We start from the raw sequence: 20,328 nt of genomic DNA, 5'->3' as shown, positions 1-20,328 counted from the left end.
CGGCTCGTGTGCCACATATTATATACGTTAAGGACCTTAAGGTCACATGAAAGGGTCATGCTATTCGTGAAAATGTGAAAATATTGATAAAACCATTCCCCAAACCGAGTACACCTAATCATTTGAAACTTCAGCACGTGATTACAAAGGCCCTAAGGAAGAGCGTGATGCTGGTGAAACTTCATTTCTCTAAGAGAGAAAAAAAAATGTTCATCATCCTAGACTAGAACCAAGATATCCCATTTTTTCTTTTTTTCGAGGAAAAAGGAAATTTAACCGGCATCGCGTTCTTCCTAAGGGCCTCCATAATCACGTGGTGAAGACTGAAATGATTTGATGCTCCCAGTATGGAGAAAAGTCTCATAAATATGAGGACGTTTTATATATAGTGTCACTTTCATATCGCATTAAGGAACGAGGGGAGAGAAGGAGGAACCGAAAGTAAGCGAAATGAAGAGCGAACCGCGACGTCGCCTCCTGGGGGAGGCGCCCGCGTAGCCGGAGAGCGAAGAACACAGGGCGAGCGGACCGAACGGCCGACAGGGATGGTTCGGGAGGGAGGAACGGTGAAGTCGGGCCCAACGCTCGCGAGGGAAGACCGGACGTGGGTCGGAGGCGCAATATATACCCCCTGGGAGACGTGACGTGGAGGAGACCCGGATGCCCGGGCTCCGACCGCGCGTTCTCGGCGTCGAGATCCTTAACTTTACGCCCCGAATCTCTCGTTTCTTCGGGTCTAAACCGGCCCGAGACGCGGCCCCGGCCCCCTGGGGGATCGCTGATACACCTGGACAACCCTCTTCGAAGGCTCGGTACACATAGGTTGGACGAGCCCTCTTCGGAGGCTCGATATCTCGGATCGACGAATAATTTGCGGGGTGGGGGCCACTGGCGAGACGGTTCTGGCGGCGCCACCGGGGAAACACCGAACTAACGAGCATACACTCCTCTCTCGCTATTCTCTCGCCTGTTCGCTCCTCTCTTCCTCTCTACGTCTCGACGCGCCTCCACCGACGAGACTCTCGTTACTTCAACGGTATATCTCGCATCTTTCTTTACATCCCCTCGACATTGCCGTCTCCCTTTCGCTTGGACACCGATATACATCGAGAAATACCGACACGACAGCGAAACGTTTATCCGAACGTAGAATATCGATTATTACTTGCTTTCCGTAGTATATTTATAATAATAAGAGGCGGAGAGGGGGAGAGAGCAACGGAGAGACAGAGGGGACGGGTCGCGTGTGTCTCTCTCTCTCTCTTATGTGGTGCGAAGGAAATTAGATAAAGGATCTTGGCGAGGCCACTTCCGGCAGCTTCGATGTACCCTGATAAGCCGCTTTTTTCGCGACTCCTCGCCGTGCGTTCTCGTTTTCCTTTCTCTCTCTTTCTCTCTCTCTCTCTCTCTCGCTCTCGATCTCTCTTAACTTTTCGATCGTCAACGGAAAACTCGGCTCGCAGTCTCGAACTCGAGGTTGCGCCGGAAGTCCTTATCATTCGAGGGCCCCTCTTGCCGCGTCCTATCCCGTAAACTCCGCGGTTATCTCTAGGAACTCCTTCAATCGATTCTCCCTAGATTATCTCGCTAGTTTTCGGGACAAACTTCTCCCCCGTCTTGGCTCTTGTCCAGCGTTCGCGTTATCAATCCGAAAACGTGTGACTGATAAAAAAAAAATACAATTAAAAAAGGGGGGGCGAAGACTTGCGCGCGTCTCTAGGTGATTATCCGTCTCCTCTTCAAGCTTGCGAAAGGGATATCTCGGAAGTACAGTGAAAATTCCACGTTCAGGGTTGTACATATATATGAGTGTATATATATGCATGTAAATATATATATGTATATATGTATAATTTCATCCCTCCCATGAGAGAGAAAGCGGTACGAGATATTTTACGGAGCTCGTAAATATCTCGATTGAATGCATTATAGTAGTTTCTTTTCCTTTTAACGTTAAGGGGGTAGGAATCGGGACGTCCAGGCGTTGAAATCCGAATAAAGGAGAGAGAGAGAGATAGAAGGAAGAGCCGAGGGAGAAGAAGCATGAGAGGATCGCCGGTGAGATGGGTATCGATGCACGCGGTTTTACAACAATCTTTGTCTCCTCTCGAGTTTAACGGGGGAAGAAAAAAAAAAAGGAAAAAAAAAATGAAATTGTCGGAGCGCTTTATTTCCATCGATATTTAGAAATTCATTCGGCCTTCCATTTTCCACATAGGGAAAAAAAAATGTACGATGGCAGTCGACGGTGCCTGAAGGAGCTGTCGAAATCGAACATGTCGGGTGTCAGCGGTCGAAGATTATATTATCTATCCGGGTGACAGTGTCGGGAATCGTAGAGGGCGAAGAGAGGATAGCCGAAAGAACGAAAGAGGAAACACACCTCGAAGAGATGAGAATTGGAACGGAGTAAAAAAAAAACAAAAGAAAGAAAGAGAAAGAAAAAGAAGAAAAATATCAGACACAGAGGCGGAGATTACGTAACGAGAGAAAGAGAGAAAACAGAGAGAGAAAGAGTGTGTGTGTGTCACACAGAGCGAGAGAAAGAGCCGGAAGAAAGGCAAGTGTACCGAATGCGAAATCAAGCCACCACTGATGTCCACGTTCGGAACTTAATAACTTAATGTATTTAGTTTACTCTCCTTCCTCCTCCTGCGTTCCTTCTCTTCCACATAAAATTAATAGTAAGTTACTCGCTAGACGAATGAGAAATTTAATTTAATGATAACTGGGGTATAACGTAGACGGGTTCCATGCGATTCCTCATTGTTACCCCTTCTCTCGAAGCCCGGTATATATGTATAGAATATATCCTTGCGTGTTCGTTATCTCTTTCGTATTAGCCGTATCGGGTGGCAGAAGTGATTTCGCCGAGAGTCGGGTTTTTTTAGCGACAGCGGTACGTTCCTCTCGTTTTCTCTTTCTCTCCCTCTCTCTTTCTTTCGCGCGTTCCCTCGCAAGTTTTTCTCCCGTCTCCTCGCTTCTCGACGGCGCTCGTTCCTTCCCTTCCGTTCCCTCCCCTCGGGGGAGCTCGACGAAACCCGGGAGATCGTTCTCGCACTTCCTAGACACGACTCTCGCCCCCTCGACTCGTGCTCTTCGCCCGTTGCGAAACGCTCGCTCCGCGACCCGACCTGGCGCGGCCTTGACCTCGGTCTCGGCCCTGACCCCGTCCCTGACCTACCCGTGACTCTCGCTCTCAGAAGTCCCGTTTCCACCGTTTCCCCTCTATTTCTTCCCGCCATCCGTTCTCTTCCTCCCTCCGCCGTATCGACGACTCAGGAGAAAGAGAAAGAGAGAGAGAGAGAGAGAAAAAGAGGGAGAGGATAGGTCACGGCCGGAAGTCGTCGACGTCGCGACCGTCCTCGTCGACCCCGAGTAGTTGACCTCGACCTCCGGGGATCCGATGGTGTCTCGAGTGGACGGCGACGCCGACGACGAAGGTAATGTCGAGGTCCAGGACGTTCGTTCGATCGCTCGGCCACGACGTGGAGAACTACCCGACGACCTTATCCTACGACCTGGAGGGCCTCCGACCTCGACGAGGTCTCGGCTGTCCAGGAGATCCGATCAAAGATATCGGGCCAGGATGTGGGATCGTTTCCAGGTCGGCCCTCTTCGTATCCTCCGGTCGGCTGAGGGCGTTTCGATGATCGGGAGCAGCAATAGCAACGCCGGCAACAGGCGCGCGGTCGGCTTGTTCTCTTCTATTGTTATCTTCTTCCCCTTTCTCGCCTCGACTTTCTTTCTTCCCGAGGAGACGAAGGACAACAGGTGGTGGGTCGAGAGGGGGAAGGACTCTTGTCTTCCGGGTGGCTCGAGAACGAGAGAGTGGTGGACAGGGCCGTGGGGCAGAAGGCAGAGGTGGATGCGCGAGGATGGGTGTCGGGGGTGAATCGTTGAGAAGAGGATCCGGGAGGGGGCGGGGACGATAGAGAATAGGATGTTCTTATTAGGTTAGAAAGGGTAGGACTCTTAATCTTAGGAGGGTTAGTTATCGCCGCCCTCCTGTGGTTCGTCCCCGTCGCCCTGCGTGTCACTGGTCCAGAGAGTGAGGTTGTCGCGCAGCAACTGCATGATCAACGTGGAATCTTTGTAGCTATCCTCGTTTAGTGTGTCCAGCTCCGCGATTGCGTCGTCGAACGCCTGTAAAAGGTGCAGTCAACAATTTTAGATCCATCTCCGAGGAAGTGGTCCGGGACCAGAGAAGCGTCTGCCTCTTAAATGCACGATATGAATTCTCTCTCCCTCAAAAAGAAATGTTTTTATTTTTCCCCCCTAATAAAAATAAAGAAAGAAAATACGCAACACATCGAGAACCGCCTTATGGAATGAACGTTTAAAATCCAAGAAAAATCCATGACTGAAATTACACGATAACATATTGAAAGAATTGAATGTACAAATTTGATGGCATCGCTCCCAATTTTCTGAATATATTTTCTCTCTTTATCCAGGCTTTTCAGCAAAATCTCGGGTTAGCGGACGCTTTCTCTGATCTCGAAGCACGATACAATGCGGATTAAAAAAAAAAAAGAAAAAAGGGCCGTCGAAAACAAACCCTTCGGAGGTCTCTCTCCGAAGGGCGATGCTTTCTCGGATCGCTGGTTAGAGGAATAAAACACAAGGTGGTTAGTGGCACAGTGGAGACGTCACAGTGAACATTCCCAACGTGTACGTATATCTGGGTCAGTCGGTCGTCGCACATCATAATCTCGTATTAGTAGTCACACACGCGCATTCGCACTCCAACGCAGCAAGGGGAAATTATAAGACTTCCCGTGATTTTCGGCAAGACCGATCCCCATTTTCAGGCCCTTCGAAATTATGATTAGACTGTTATTCTCGAATCTGGACACCTCGTAAGGATCAAAGGAGTCGACTTTAGCTACGATAAGGTATCACTTGAAACGTCCCGGAGGTATGTCGCAAAGTATCGGAAAAGAAACTAGCCAGGTGAATCACGAGTAGGTGTTAAAATGCGTCGAGCTAAATAAATCGAAAAAAAAAAAAGAAAGAAAGAAAGAGTGCGAGCTGCTCCAAAATATCCCCTTTTCCTTTTTAATACCAAGAGATATCTAGAGATAAGTAACACCCCCATGAATTACCGCTAATAATCAGCATTCGAGGGACTGATTCGACGGAGGGCGTTCTTGGTCCCCGTCATACAGAGGCCCGATTTTCTCCCTAGGAAACGATCTAGTGGCATGAATTCCTAAACGGCATCTAAATTCCCTATAGACCGTGTTAACTCGATTTGCGCGCCAGGAGTTTGCTAGACTCCGATATAATCTCATTACGACAGCACCCGGAGAATCGGGGCAAGACCGGTAGGAGGTGCAGGAGAAAGAGATAGAATAAGAAGAAAAGAAAAGGAAAAAATAAAGAAGAAAGAACACGCGATAAGAAAATTAAAAGCCGCTCGTTGCCAGTCCGCGAGTACGTCTCAAAACTCAAGCACCACACAGAGACACAGAGCCTCGGCTAACCTGCTTGGCCAAATGGCAAGCCCTTGCCGGGGAATTAATAATTTCGTAATAAAAAACGGAGAAGTTGAGGGCGAGACCGAGCCTGATGGGATGTGTCGGCTGCATTTTGGCCTTCGCTATGTCGAACGCCTCCTGGTACGCCTTCTGCGAATCCTCGACCACCGCTGGAAACGCAAACCACCGGGAACACACGTGAGATATGACAATTCGCGACAGTCTTGTCGTTAGCTTCCGTTTTCGGCATCATTGTGCCCCCATCCCCTCCCGGATAAGGTAACGAGTACATAGGCCCGATCCGTTGCGAGTGTAGGATTCGTTTCCTCATCCAGATCCTGCCTTTCTTCTAGGCCTAGTCCATCCAATTGTAAGCGCCATCCAATCGTTGGCAAGAAACATTTCCGAGGAAATTTGTCATACCCTGACCTCGAGATCGATCTGGACCGTGAAAGCAACAATCACGCGAAGGTAGTTAACACATTGTCGTTGACTTTTTTTTTTATCACGCAACCGTGATAAGCACCGGCAAGGTGTTAACGTTAAATCTCAAAAGAAAGGTCTTCGGGATTAATTCAACGCCGAGAAGAGCCGAAGGGCTCTAACTTTTCTCCGATTTAAGGACTCGTTAGGATGGATCTGATCCTTCTGGAGGCTGTTAACGAGGTTCGGGGGTGCCTCCACTCGCAACGGATCTTCGTCACGGCGTTAACGATCGTCACCACTGCACCACCACCATCCTCGCGTGTCGTCGCTCCTGAATCCAGCGACCTGCAACGGGGACGTAGGATTGATTATTTCGGGTCGAGTACTCTCTGTACCTGTTTGGCCAGCTGACAGGCCTTGTCTGGGGAGTTCAGGATCTCGTAATAGAAGACCGAGAAGTTGAGGGCGAGACCTAGCCTGATAGGATGAGTGGGCTGCATCTTAGCCTTGCTGATCTCGAACGCGTCCTGGTACGCCTTCTGGCTGTCCTCTACCACGGCTGTTTGGGGGACGCAGGGCAGCGGAATAGTTAGAGATGGTGATTTTCAGTATTCCTAACAATTGTTAATGGCGAATCCACCCCACGACCGCCTTAAGAGCTACACCTTAAAGACTACGTCGACATGGCTTAAAAAATCGTTCACTCCTTCTGCCACATTTTAGGCAGATACCGAGGCCACAGCTAATTGAAATTTTCCCCGGAGATTAAAAAAAAAAATAATAATAAACTTGTATACTCGGAAGGGGTACGTAAGATGTTTCTTTTTTTTTTTCCCCAAAGATTTCGCTTAGATATACGCGCAAGATGCACGTATATAACATGTGCTCTGTATATGGCAGGAGGGCTCGAAGACTAGTTAGAAAAGGTTGAAACGAGCAGCTGTTGTTGCAGCTGTCCCGTAGAGGCAGAAAACGCCGTTTAATGTTCCCTCTCGATGTGCAATTTTTACGTCCGATGCCCCTCGACACGACTAAACCGCGAGTGGCCATTTTCGTTCCTGTGAGACAATGGTCGACCAGAAAATCGACACTTCGAGCTACTTCCACAAGCCATGGAGATATAAATTATACCAGATGTTAATAATCCAGTTTATTCGAAATTCGGTGACCATCGGAATGGGAGATTGAAAGTAGACGGTCGATTATGATATCCAGGATCCTAGGGAGTATTAAATTGTACGACCGTTTGTGTAAATTAATCGTGAGCGAGATTAAGCAGAAATGCCGCCGTTAATCGCGAGTTTTAGCTGGAACCGATTGTAGATTGCATATCAAATGGATGATTACCAGGAAAGGGAATTATAGATTACGTTTCAAAAGGATGACTTCCAAGGAAACGGGTGGCGGGGAAAAATATTCATTCCGATGGTTACCGAATACTGGTATAGGGTTTTCGTTGTCGTATAGCATCCCTTAAATAATGCTAATATTAGGGCGAACGATACGTACTGTTCCTGGTGTCACCAGTGGCTACTTCTGCGAGATACCTGTAGTAGTCACCCTTCATCTTGAGGTAGAATACTTTGCTCTCGGCATTGCTGGCCTTGGGGATCAGGTACTTATCCAGGAGACCCTGCAACAAGGAAAAAAGGGACATCCCCGATAAACTTCGAACATCGTTCAAAGTAGTTTTAAGTAGCTTCCAGTGTATCCGTCGAGCCACCCGACGAGTATTCGCTATCGCGAAATTATTGAGGACTCCTTATAAATAGCCTACATTAGAAAAAGGAAGTCATTACCTAAACGTTCCCAGGCATGCGTATCTCACCTGGGAACTGGTTCTCTATTTCAGTCAGCCACTAAACTCTAAAAGGAAATGCAACCACCCCGAATTTTCTTCTTCGACATCGAATCATTTAAAAATTTACAACGTGAACATAAAGGCTATAAGCAAGGTCCTGACGGCGGTAAAATTTCAATTTTTTAAAAATTTGTTCATAGGTACCTTCAGAACTTTATATATATAAAATGAAATTTCATGAGCGTCGCGCTCTTCCTTAGGACCTCCATAATCACGTGTCGAAATTTCAAATTACTCGGTGCACCCTGTTTGGAGAAAGGTGTCATATACGTTTTCAGGTTTGACATGTACAGAATGACACTTCCACGTCGCCTTAAAACCGCGTCGATGTAATCCAAGTGGGGCGTTTTCATTGCAGGACATTTCTCGAGGGCTCCGGCAGCCTGACCTGCAAAAGGCCGCCCGCGAGTACCCAGTTTTCGATCTACGTATATAAATAGTCGAAGACCCGTCCTGCACGTATTTGCGCAGCCACCGGCGGTGACGTATTCCTATTTGCCAACGAATTGCCAGCGTCACGTGGAAGTAACGCAACGTGTTTAGCTATTGCAGCGCCGAGATAAGTTGGGGAAAAAGGAAGGCCGAGAAGAAGGCCATTGCTAAGGCGTCGAAGAAGAAGCGACAGGACATATCTCGATGAATAGGGAATTAATTGCCAGCCACCTCCCTATGTACCCGAATATTTCATTAGAATCGAGAAGAAAGGCAAATAGAAGCCGTCTTCGAGGGTCTAAAGCAAAAGAGGGAGACTTTTTAATTCATCAATTCCTCTTTGCAGGACGCGAAGCCGTCATGAAGGATGCGAAAGAGAATGCCGTCGGAATGGCCAGTGATTATTCGCCAATTTCTTCTTCTCTTCCGAGGAGATGATTTCGCAGTAGACGCGTAATGAAGCCGTAGGTTATCGCAATCCTCTGATTATTGAAGACCACGCTGGTGTATCGACATTACCGAGGCACCGGTAATATCCTTTATCGCGGAGCGTTTCGTCATTATCATTAACGTCGATCCCGCCGAGACGTGCCAATTACACATGTCTGGAACCTTGCTCCAGTTTCCCTCGTGCATGTACACGCCCGAAGTGCGGATTTAATCTGACCCACATATTTGCGGCGATTTGATCATACTCCGAATAAATAAAGGAGGGTGGAGCTCGGCACATCTCGAGGGCCTCTTTTCCTCCGAGGAATTTTCTCCCCCGAAAAAAAAAAAATAGAAAAAAAAAAGGTATACACTGTTTCACCGTAAATTTAGCTAAGTACTCTAGAAACTACGTCCTCGGCGTATCCATGATAAAGAGTTACAAAAAGACACGGCTACATTTAGTTTTATCGAATTTACTCCGAAACGATCCGCCATGAAGATGGACGAAAAAAAAAATAGAAAAGCAATATCCGATATATAAGGTAAATGCTCGATCTATAGGAATTCCATTTCTCGATAAGTACTCCTATGTAAAGGCATGGGCGTGTCCTTCCGTTTCCGCAGCTGAACCGCGCCAATTTCCGCATTCCGCGCGGCCTGAAATGACGCGGGATATCGGGTGCGTGTATTTGCATAGAGAAAATTCTCACATAGCACGAGTTGTGTAACACAGACGACGGATGTAATCACTTGCTCCTTCGACTTTTGCAAATGGACGTAGATCTCAATCGATCGTTTATCGAAAATTTATCAAGAGAAAAAAAAAAGAAGCATTGCTTCCATTTTTGTTTTTTATGTAGAGAACGTGTATGATAATCCTTCTGTATGTGTATAGTCTGATCACACCTGGGCAAGATGACAAGATACAACAGAGCTTTACGTGGATATCTCTAAAATGACGATTGGGGGGAAAAAAAAAAGAAAAAAAAAAGAAGATAATCACGTGAGAGGAACACGCGATTATCCTACACGCGAGTCACGTCCTTATCGACTCGTAGTCATGTCCTTATTTAATTTCCAGGAGACCGAGAGACACGTGGAAGCTCTCGCTCTCTAATATACTTCGATCGAGCGATCGAGGTCGCCAGCGATCCAGTCACGATAGATCATTGAACCATTGTTGAAAATGGACCTCAGCGATCCGTGCAAAATCCTCAGGAGCGAGATCAGCCCGAGAGGTGGCAAGGCAAAACCAGAGGAAGGATATTCTTTTCCCTCCTTCTTCTCGCCGAGGAAGGAAAGCGCATGGCACTCAAGGTCCCCTTAAGAAAATTGCGACACATTGTCTGCGGAATAATAAAAGAGAGAAAAGATATTGCCGACACCGGTACCGAGATCTCCGTCTAGGAGAACAAAAGGGAGCTCGAACGAAACCGGATAAGTTTCTCCATCGACAAAAGGAAGGGAAATATCCGTGCGTTTCGGAATCTTTTTTTTTTTTTTTTTCCCCAAGAAAGGTAAAAGACACTATTTGCTGAGAACCATGGTTTAAACATGGCACAAGGCGAATGATTTTCGGACAATTCGAGGATAAGCCGCAGCTCGAAGAACCAGATCACCTGTATTGGTTCTTCACCAACGACCTCGAATCAAACCGCCTTTTTGTCTAAGATCGGATTTACCTGGTTCTCCGTGCACGTAACTGGATTTAACGAGACCGAACTACACCTGCTCACTGCTCGTCTACGTCACAATCATAACTCCCCCGACATACCTGACATATTAAAATAAAAAGAGGGCACTAACTAAGTAAATCGATAACACGCCTGAATCTATAACCCGATGGGACCAGAAAAGAAATACATTCCGTCCGACATATCAACATACTTTTGGCTCCCAGCCCATTCTACACATTGTCAGCGATAAATGGGAATTGATCCCCACCTTTGAATAACCTTCGCAGCAACCTCATCGACCGTTGGCTCACCCTGGCATTAAAAAGAAAATCCCCTTCTCGAGACCGCCACGGGAAACGCCGTGGAAAATGGGGAATACCAAGAGGTACATTTTGTATTACAAGGATTCTTTGAAAATCGACCGTGCTTCTCTTCCTAAGTGAATGCGGAATGGCGTCGAATCCCTCGTATAACACTCCAGGAGAAGAGGGTCAACGCGATCGCGCACCGAGGAGCAGTGTCAAGAAGATAGAGCCGTAATTGACCCGAGTGAAACCCAACCCGGGAGGAGCGGGATTTTTCCTCCTCCTCGACTTCCAGATCCGGGAACCCGAGGATGATCGCCATGGCGTAGGTAAAACGATCCCTCGAGGAGAAGGCACGGGTGTAACTTGCAAACGGGTTTCAAAAGATCGGCTACTTGTCCTCGTGCCTCCCCGTACCGAGAAGAAAGCAAATCCTGGTGAGGAATTTCGTGTAGGCCTATCACACCTCCACCTGGAAGATATCCTTTTCAAGGTTGACACTCTTCATTCCAGAAGAAGGATCTTCCCTAGGACGACATTCCCTGACACGGGTGTACTCGAACTTAGGCACTAAATCCCTAGAAAAATGCCAGTGATATTAATTACAATTAACAGATTGTGACGGTGTACCTTACATAATTTCAAAAGCAGAACCCTGCGGTTACAGCTTGAAAATGATAAGCAACGTTCAGGGAGCGGGTTCTGCCTCTCCTAAAATCCCCGACTTAGTGTGTTAACAAGGTAACTCGTGTACATGAAACGTCGGTTAATCTCGCAGTCGGCACACTAGCCTAGTCCCGGGGCCCCGACCTCGCGCAACGTAATAACCCGTTGCAACGTAATACGCCAAGTTCCTCTTCTACGCTGCGCCAAGGCAGACAGAAAGCGACGTTACCGGCGCGAGGTTTCGGACACGAACCCCGCGCCGCGACGACCTAAGCCCGCCACGACGTGGCCGACCTTGAGCCAAGAAATACAATGCTACTCGAAGATGCGCCACAGGCTATCAGGAATTATTACCGGTCGTGTACGTAATACTTATATTGCCAGCTGGCCATCCGAAGGGACTTCGACATCTAAGCGGCGCTCTAGGTACCCACCGCGCACGCGCCATAGATCCTAGAAAGCCATTAAATTAGCCGGTGAATACACAAATCAATAGACAGTTACGTTTACAGCCGTCATACGCGTCCTCTTCAGAAATACGCAGTTCCCAAGAGGAGGTATATAAACGCCTGGGTAATTAAGGTGATACGAGAGGGTCATTCTATACATGCGAAACGTCAAAACATTAATAAAACTATTCTTCAAACCGGGTGCACCGAGTCATTTGAAGCTTTAACACGTGATCGCAGAGTCGCTAAGGCAGACCGCGATGCTCGTGAAATTTCCTTTTTTTTTTTTCTTTTTCCACAAGAAAACGCGATTTTGCTTCTAGTCCCTCAGGGCCTCCACAATCACGTGTTAACGGTCCAAACGATCCGGCGCACCCAGTTTGGAGAGCAGTTTTATACATATTTTAAGGTTTAGGTACATAGAATGACCCTTTCGTATCACCTTAAAGCCCACGATCCGTGTCCTTCCTTTCTGCCCTTTTCGCTAGCAATACAGGAGCATTACATACACGGGTAGTTCGGTCCGACGTGGTCGAGATGACTGAAAGTTGAATGGAAAGCCTTAGTTTTCTTGCTGGAGCGGGGCTTCGAGGGGCAATTGGCCGAGATAAGGGCTCGCAGAGACATTTAATAAGTGTAGGGTGATTACCAAAACGTCGTAGCAGATCTCGCGCAGCTCCTTTTCGACCTTTTCCCGGTACTCCTTGGCCATTTGCTGTTTGCGCTCGGAGCCCTCGGTCTTCTGCTCGATGGAGGAGATGACCCGCCACGAGCTGCGCCTTGCGCCGACCACGTTCTTGTACGCCACGGAGAGCAGGTTCCTTTCCTCGTTCGAGAGCTCGACCCCCGTCTCGGTGACGGCCTTCATGGCGGCCGCCATATCGTCGTACCTCTCCGCCTGCTCGGCGAGCTTCGCGCGCTGCACCAGTTCCTCCTTGTCCACGGACATTGTGTCGGCTGGAAAATAAATACACCCAGACGGCATTAGACCTGGCCAAGAAATTCTTCACAACCTCGACATCATGCACAGCGACAGTAAAATTCAAGATTCGAAAGCAAGAGCGAGGAGATGGAAAAAAAAATAAAAATAAAAACAGGACGACCAAAAGCGGTGCAAAGTTCCCTCTTAAGGTGATACGAAAGGACCGTGTACATATAACGTGAAAATGTTCATAAATTGAGCACGTGACTATCGAGGCCCTCCAAAAAAAAATGTCTCCTTGTATATTATATATTTACGTTTTATGTGTATAGAATGACTATTTTGTGTCATCTTAAAGGCAACCAGGAATCCAACGACCCCTTTGGTTAAGAGAGAAGGAGAACGCGCTCGCGAATAAATTCGAGAAATACGAGAAATACGAGAAATACCATTTGGCGGGCACGCTAGGTTCTCAGGTTTAAATCGAACATGAAACGGAACGGGAGGAGCGATGAAAGCGACCGTGAAATAACGACCGCGGGGAAACGGATTTCCATCAATCGCGTTACCGCCTCGATTGCCCGATACCGAAGTAATGCTCTTTGAATAAATTGCACCCGGCGACCAGGGGATATCCTGGCCGGCCTTAATCCCGTAACCTTGCGAAGCAGCCTTACGACGAAATGCAGAGTAAGAGGTATACATATCGGGGCATCAATCGGTCATGGTAGGCATCCGATAAACGAGCTAGGTCGGCCCCTCTTCAAAGGAATCGGTTCCTCGAGCGGAACAACCTGACGAAAGCGCGATTACGCGCCAAGTGCGTGGACCATCTATCAAACACTTGTATTAAATCCACGTGCGCGTAGTTTCAATTGAAGACTTGTACGAACATTTCCAGAGAAATCGAATTTCGGCCGATAGCCCAGAACGAACAATCGGGTATAAATTACGGTAACGTCTAATAATTAAATTTCAGATATACCTTGATTCGCAAGAAATGACAATTAATCCATGATATGAAGATCCATAAAATGTCACGGAAGAAACCATCTCGCGTGAATATTTCAGACGTTATTTAAATATTAGACATATTTTCGAGCGCACTGCCCCGACACATTCGGTTCCAACGAGGTCGCTCGGGTTCTGGGTCTCAAAAGGACGACATATTAAAAAGAAAGAAAGAGAGAGATTCATACGTAACATCTCTCGAGCACAACGACCCACACCTCGAGGTCGTCCTACCGGCGTTTCGCCGGATGAATTTTCTTTCTCGCGAGAAACTCCGAAAGACCATATATTTCCATCGCGTGATAACAAAGAACCGTCGCCGTCACAACTTATTACGGCCGATCTCTGGGAGGGGTCGCAAATAACACGAACAAATTACCCGGGCCCTCCCCCGCGTTCCCGTGTCTAGGCAATCGCAATTTCTCAATATACTTCTGATATCGATCAGCGTTAAGGGAATGGCAAGGGCTCTCCCTTTCGGGAGAGCCTTCGGTTCCTTCGTCTCTCTTCCGTCTCTTTTCGCCTCCCCGGACGAGAGAGGGAGAACCGACATTAATTTCCTCTATCTGGACCGTTCAGGATCTCCTCGATTTTTCTTTCCCCCCCTTTCGCCGTCCTTTCCCAGCAAATGGTTCCATCTGACGTCAAAGGAACGCCCGCTCGAGTTCTTTGAGGAGGTCGCCTTTAGATGTCGCGTGATTGCCCGGCATCTGGAACCGGACGCTCTTATAAGGTGGACAGACCGTAATTGCGATCCCAAGCGGAGAGTAATTGCGCGTCGCGAAGTCGCTAATTGTACAGGTAAACACCCTCCCCGAGCCTCGTGCGTTCGCCCTGGCTCCTACAAAACGCGGCTTTATCCTCCGACCACTCAATTAGGATTACAATTAGATCACCCTGTACCGCGACCAGACACTGTAAATTCAGTACCTACTCTGCCGGCTACGATTAATTGAAAAATTAACCCCTTACTCCGTGATTGATTTAAAATCCACGCGCGACAAGCTCTACCAGGCGATAAGAAGAATCCCTTCTACCCCGTGAGAAGAATTTCATTTAACCGATGAAATAATAAATTCAAATTCAAATCCAAATGTTAATTCAAATGACAATTACTCAAACATGCTGGAATGAATTTGGCATTATTTTAAACAATCCAAGTATGCCATTGGCTTGTCATTCCCAGGATTTTCGTTTGCTGGGCGCGTTATCAATTTACCCAGGGTCGTCGCCGTTGACATATATATCCTTCTCCGATAACATCCGATAATCTCCCTCGATTTCGGCTAAACCGCGAGATCGGGACGCCGACTTTGTACGCGATTAATCGAATTAAACAGCCCACGCGAAGCCTCGATCGTCGCGACGTTCCGCGACCGGCCGTGAATCATTTGCATCCTCGAAAGAGAATGAAAGAGAAGGACCGAAGACGGGGCATCCACTGAATGAACGTAAATGCCACGTTGTACGATCGCTCGTGATGCACGATCCTTGCACGTGATCCCAGAGAGCCGCGGGAAGCGAATGAGAGGGGAAGGAAGAACACCGAGAGAGGGAGGGAGAGAACTCCGCATTCATGCTGAATACGCCGCAAAAGGGAGATGGATGAAGAGAGAAAGAGCGATGCCCGCGATACGGGCGCGACGGAGAAGGAAAGTCCGAGGATGAGAGAATGATCGCTAAATGTGGATTGCAATATAAACGAGAGAAGAGAGAAAAGTCCCGACATGGAGCAGGCTGCTAGAGAGAGACGCGAGGATCCGGCGAGAGAAAGGCGAGACGGAGAGGATGAGAGGAGAAAAGAGGACCCGGGAGATGCATCTTGCCGCAAGATGCGTCCTCGGTGCAAACGGATCATGACGTGACGTCGGATGTCCGAGACCTTGACGCCCGATCGTATTTGTGCACTCGATCGCACCTGCGCGCCAATTAACGAAGGTGGACGCTCGTTATTCATAAGCGTGACTTCACTTCCCGGCGTCTTCGTCCGAGTGAGATGAGAGAAAAAAAAAATATATATAGTCCTCGAACGACATCTCGAAAGAATTTTATCCTCCCTCTTTTCGGGACTAATGAAACTTTCCTAATTGCCCTTTTAATTTAAATAATTTCATTTCTTTTTTTTTTTTTCTTCCGCTTATCGCAATTCAATCCACGAGACGACAATTGGAGTCCTGAGATTTCGTTTAATTCCCTGGCAGATATCTTAGACTCGTCAAGGCTTGCCGTGTAGTACTACTTGAATTGCGCAACTATCTCGAGGTATGCGCGCATTACCCTACATGATTCCGATACCGGGAAGAGGAGAAAAATCGACGCTCCATTGGCTACTAAGAGCGCCTAAAGGCGCATGACGTTTGGTCCAATATTGCCTGCACGGTCAGACGAATTTCGCCCATGTGTCGAAATGGCTCCGTGTTCAAAGGGTTAAAGAGAATAAAACCCGATATCGCGGGGATTAGAATGTACGCCGTTAGGAAAAATTATTATAATTTTCCAACAGATCTTTCGCTCGAAGTTTTATTCAGACGTGGTATATGTTAATTCGGAAATGCCGTCATTTTAGAGAGTTGCATTCACGTCGCGTCAGACCGGATGTCGTTTGCCCTACCGGAAGAGGAAGAACGCGGAACCGAGTCATCTAGTTGTACATAGTGAAAGGTAAGCCCTGGTTGCACATGTCGCGCCTTCAAGACGAAAGACTCAGCGAGGGAGAGGGGGGCCGAAGAAAAAGAAAAAAAAAAAAAAGAAGAAGAAGTGATATAAAAGAAGACATCAAAACATCCAAGGAAACCAGGAGTGTCGTTTCACGAGAGTTGCCCCCGTCTCCCTCCTTCTCCGCTTTTCGACGAGAAATTCCCGCTCGGCATCTTTTTACAGGGAATCCACTCCCGCGAGGAGTTTCCAACAGCCCGGAGAGAAAACGGAACCGGAAAGACGATTTTTAAAAGCGTACAGAGGAGGACTCGACCTTATTCTCCGAATAGTTGAAGATCGACGCGCACTATTATATCCCATCATTGGGTCGTCCCAATATCTCTAAGAAATGATATTAAATGTTAAATTGAGAATAAAGGCAAGAGGGTTGTCCGAAAAATCTGTATTAATTATTACGCCGTTCGTACAGCTGCAAGGAGTATCAAGGCTGATTAAAAATCGAGGGAAATTTACATACCCGCAACCTCGTGATTTTCTTTAACTTATCTTAGATGCCGAATGTGATGTTACAGAGGCTATGAAATTTTACCGGCATTTATCCCGACGTCGAAATAACCAATCACTGGGCGTGGGAATTTGCGTCGGCATTTTTATCGGTGTACTTGGAACTTTACAATATTCCTCCGCTAACTGGTACCGTGGAACAATTAGGTAATGTCAGATCTGGGGTTAAGGGCCATTGCGCCCAGGTTTGCCAAAAGTCAATTTCTCAAGAATATTAACGCAGACAGAGTAATATATAGTCGCAGTCGACCGAGGCATTGCTCGTACGTTTGATAATGACAAACGGCCGACAGGCGAGGGCGTAAACAGTATGTAGGGTAAAGTTAGCGCAAACATCCCTGGTACCCGTTCCGCACTTCTGATTTATACGTCCGATCGCGAGCCCGGAAGTGCACTTTGCTGCAAGATGCACCACGGCGAGAAACACCCTGCAACTTCGATGCAAGTTGGTACTGCAGTAGAGTACCAGTAAACATAATTCAAATTCAACGAGAAACTCACCGATGCAGTTTCTCGTATTAGTTTACCTGGTATTAATTTAAACTTCGACTAGTCGTGCGAAAAACACTTATTTAAAAAAAAAAAAAAAAATAGCAAGTGAAAATGGAGAGCAAAAAAGCTTTTTTGGAGCGATCTTAAATTACATAGAATAAAAAAAGGGAAGAAGAATCTATTCCACGGTCAACCTCGGAAAAACGGCCGTTAAAGCGTTACGTCAAATTAGACACACGACTTAACAATAGAGAATTGAACTTGACGAGGTATTAAGCATTTGGCACGGCGTCAAGTTCTTCTGCCACCAGTCGCGGCAGTCTAATTTCGGCAGGCAGTGAATCCAAAGGAAAAAAAAAAATAAAATAAAAGAAAAAGGTCGCCTAGAAAACAGCCCCCAGGAATTCCGAAATAAATATTTTATTAGACGGGGGCCGCGACGGAAGTTAAATTAACCCCCGAAAGAACGGCAGTAATTTCGGCTATTTGCCCCCTTTTATTAACGATAAAATCGAGAATTCGGTAATAAAGAAGAGCAATGAAGATTTCCGGAAAGGAAAGAAACTCTGAATTCCACCCGAAATCCCTAAAAATACATCCCGCCTTTGAAACATCGACTTCGAAATCGAAGCTCTCGATAACTCTTAACGCCGGCCGAAGGATAAAGATAGAAACCAATCCTCCCGATTTACGTCATTTAACATTTATACAGGGCGATCGATAAAGGTCGCTAGATAATATAAAATTAACTCCTTTCCCGGATGGGATTACGAGTAACAGATCATTTCTTGCCGGTCGTCGATACAAGTGCACCGGTATTACGTGAAAAAAACTCTATGGAGGAGCTTTCCACGAGGGGAAAATATAATCGATCCACCCTCGGAGGACATTCCCCAATTAATCGACCTGTACGTAGGATGCGCTTAATGCACTTCCAGAAGGGGAAGAATTCTTTTAAAATCCCTCGGCCTTCCAGCAGTTCGCGTTAAGCGCAAAATCGCATCTTCCTGGTGCACTGATCCGATAGTGCAGGCGCGTAATCAGTGCACGTAAATGCACCACGACGGACAACGACCCGAGTGTACTTGTCGCGCGACACAACCGAGGAACTGGAAACGCCCACCGAAAGGAACAATCCCCATTCTTTTTCGCGAAGCAATCCGAAATCTCGCAGGCGTGAAAATTTCAACGAGGGCGGCTGGGATAAAAAGAGGAGGAAAAGAAAAAGTGAGAAAGATAGATTACGCAGAGACAAGACGAGGCGAGATAAAGAGATGGGTCGAAGGGGAGGGACAGGGAGACACGGATTGTAACGCGCGGGGAATAAAAAAAGATAAAGAAAAGGAAGAAAGGCGTTGATATGAATGGAGCACAGCTGGAGGCACAAAAGATCGCAGAGGCTAGGAAGAGTGTGGAGAATTCGAGTCGGCGGCCTCCCCAATGCGGATGGAAAACGCCGAATCTTTTTAATGACGATTGCGGGAGACAATGGGGCAAGGGGACCCCGGGGGGTGGGACGGGGGCACCGCGACACTGACAATGGGACAAAAAGATCGACGACGATCGTCGGCGGGATTTCACTTAAGCCTTGGATCGACCAAACCAGACCTTGACCTTACCGACGTAGGCGAGGATTTCCACTTTGCGGAGGGATTCGACAATATCGAGGGACAAAGAGCCGCGGGATCTGGGCGAGAGGGTGATATTCCATTTGTCAGCGATTGTACCCTTTGTTAGTCGCGTAATGAATTAATAATTCGAAGCAAGCTGATAAGGGATTGAAATACACGCCACGAGGTGGGTCGTTCCATGTCTTGTCTTCTTGAGGACGAAGTGGTCGTCGAATATTTTTCTTTACACATATAAATATAAATATATATAAAATACATATATATATATTTTTTTCCTAAGGGAACATTGCGTAAGAACAATCGCTTTGAAGGCGTTTGCGACGTAAGGAAATCGATGCGTCTCGCGTTTACTCGTAGACGTATAAAATTGTGCCCGACGATGTGACGAGGAGATGCGTTAATTAACATTAACGCGAGGTGAGATTTTTCCACGTTATGTTTCATGCCGAGTACGATTATTGGAGGTCTAGGCTCTGAGTCGTAAAGATCGTCAACCGGGCAGTGATAAAGGCCCTCCCCTTTATCGCGACTCGCTATTTATCTGCGGATTTATCGGGTCACATTTGTGATCGCTGATAATGCCGGCGCATTTTTTTTCGGCCTCGCGTGATTCCCTGCCAAAGCTGGAAGGAACTCTAGCGAGGGATCCTTGATTTTAATATATGTACATATTTTTTTTAACGTTCCTAACCAACTATTAACTGTATATAAAAAATATCAGCGAGGAGTACCTATGGTCATGAAGCCGTCGTGCCGTCAAAGGTCCCGTCCCCGTCCTATCGATATCACCCTTATGTAATAATTCTTCCAATATGAGAATATATATTAAACGCGCCCATCACGGAGAGTACTCCATTATCAAATAGGATGGGTAGTGTTCTCCGTTATCGGAATTGGATATTGATGAAAGGTATCGACAAACTGCCACCTTCCAAGACACGTAAGGGGACCTTCGCAAGGGATATCCTCGTTCTCCGAGTTTCTGCCCATACATCTCCAAGCCACATTTTCAGCCTGAACATTCTTACTTTTCGCGTTCCTTATCTATCTATCCAGTCAAGGACCAGATTCTCGAATTTATACGAGGAAATTTCCCACGACAAATTGACAGTTTCGTCCACGACATTCAAATGTTGACCGAGGACAATGGGACATTTTTTTTTTTTCACGCGAATCTATACGTACGCGATCAAAAAATCGTATAAACTCGAGAATAAGAGCCCAGGATGTACATCCTCGGGAGTGGCCCAGCCAGTTCCGATTTTCCATTTTCCTCTTCTCTTTTCCTTCGAGCTTCAGCGATTTCAAGGAAGACGGTAA

The 20,328-nt window shown here is 47.0% G+C and overlaps 1 protein-coding gene across 4 annotated transcripts in view; it reads right to left on the bottom strand.

The window, feature by feature from the left end:
• Positions 1 to 1,620: 1,620 nt before the first annotated feature.
• Positions 1,621 to 20,328, bottom strand: part of LOC105702068 (14-3-3 protein zeta) — a 43,502-nt gene continuing 24,794 nt past the window's right edge. For 3 of the 4 annotated variants that reach the window (XM_012429319.2, XM_012429318.2, XM_012429317.2), the window contains 4 exons: positions 12,380 to 12,687; positions 7,419 to 7,542; positions 6,305 to 6,468; positions 1,621 to 4,146 (listed from right to left, as the gene is read on the bottom strand). In XM_012429319.2, coding sequence (XP_012284742.1) covers positions 3,991 to 4,146; positions 6,305 to 6,468; positions 7,419 to 7,542; positions 12,380 to 12,679 — 744 coding nt within the window. In that variant the 5' untranslated portion in view covers positions 12,680 to 12,687 and the 3' untranslated portion in view covers positions 1,621 to 3,990. Of the gene's footprint in view, positions 4,147 to 5,489; positions 5,654 to 6,304; positions 6,469 to 7,418; positions 7,543 to 12,379; positions 12,688 to 20,328 lie in introns of all 4 variants that reach the window. The other variant, XM_012429321.2, reaches the window with a different exon arrangement.

The sequence above is a fragment of the Orussus abietinus genome, unplaced genomic scaffold (assembly GCF_000612105.2).
Source record: "Orussus abietinus isolate OABI.00-Male unplaced genomic scaffold, Oabi_2.0 scaffold22, whole genome shotgun sequence".
Classification (NCBI taxonomy): domain Eukaryota; kingdom Metazoa; phylum Arthropoda; class Insecta; order Hymenoptera; family Orussidae; genus Orussus; species Orussus abietinus.
The sequence above is the reverse complement of the archived record's forward strand: the minus strand, read 5'-3'. Positions and strand labels throughout refer to the sequence as shown.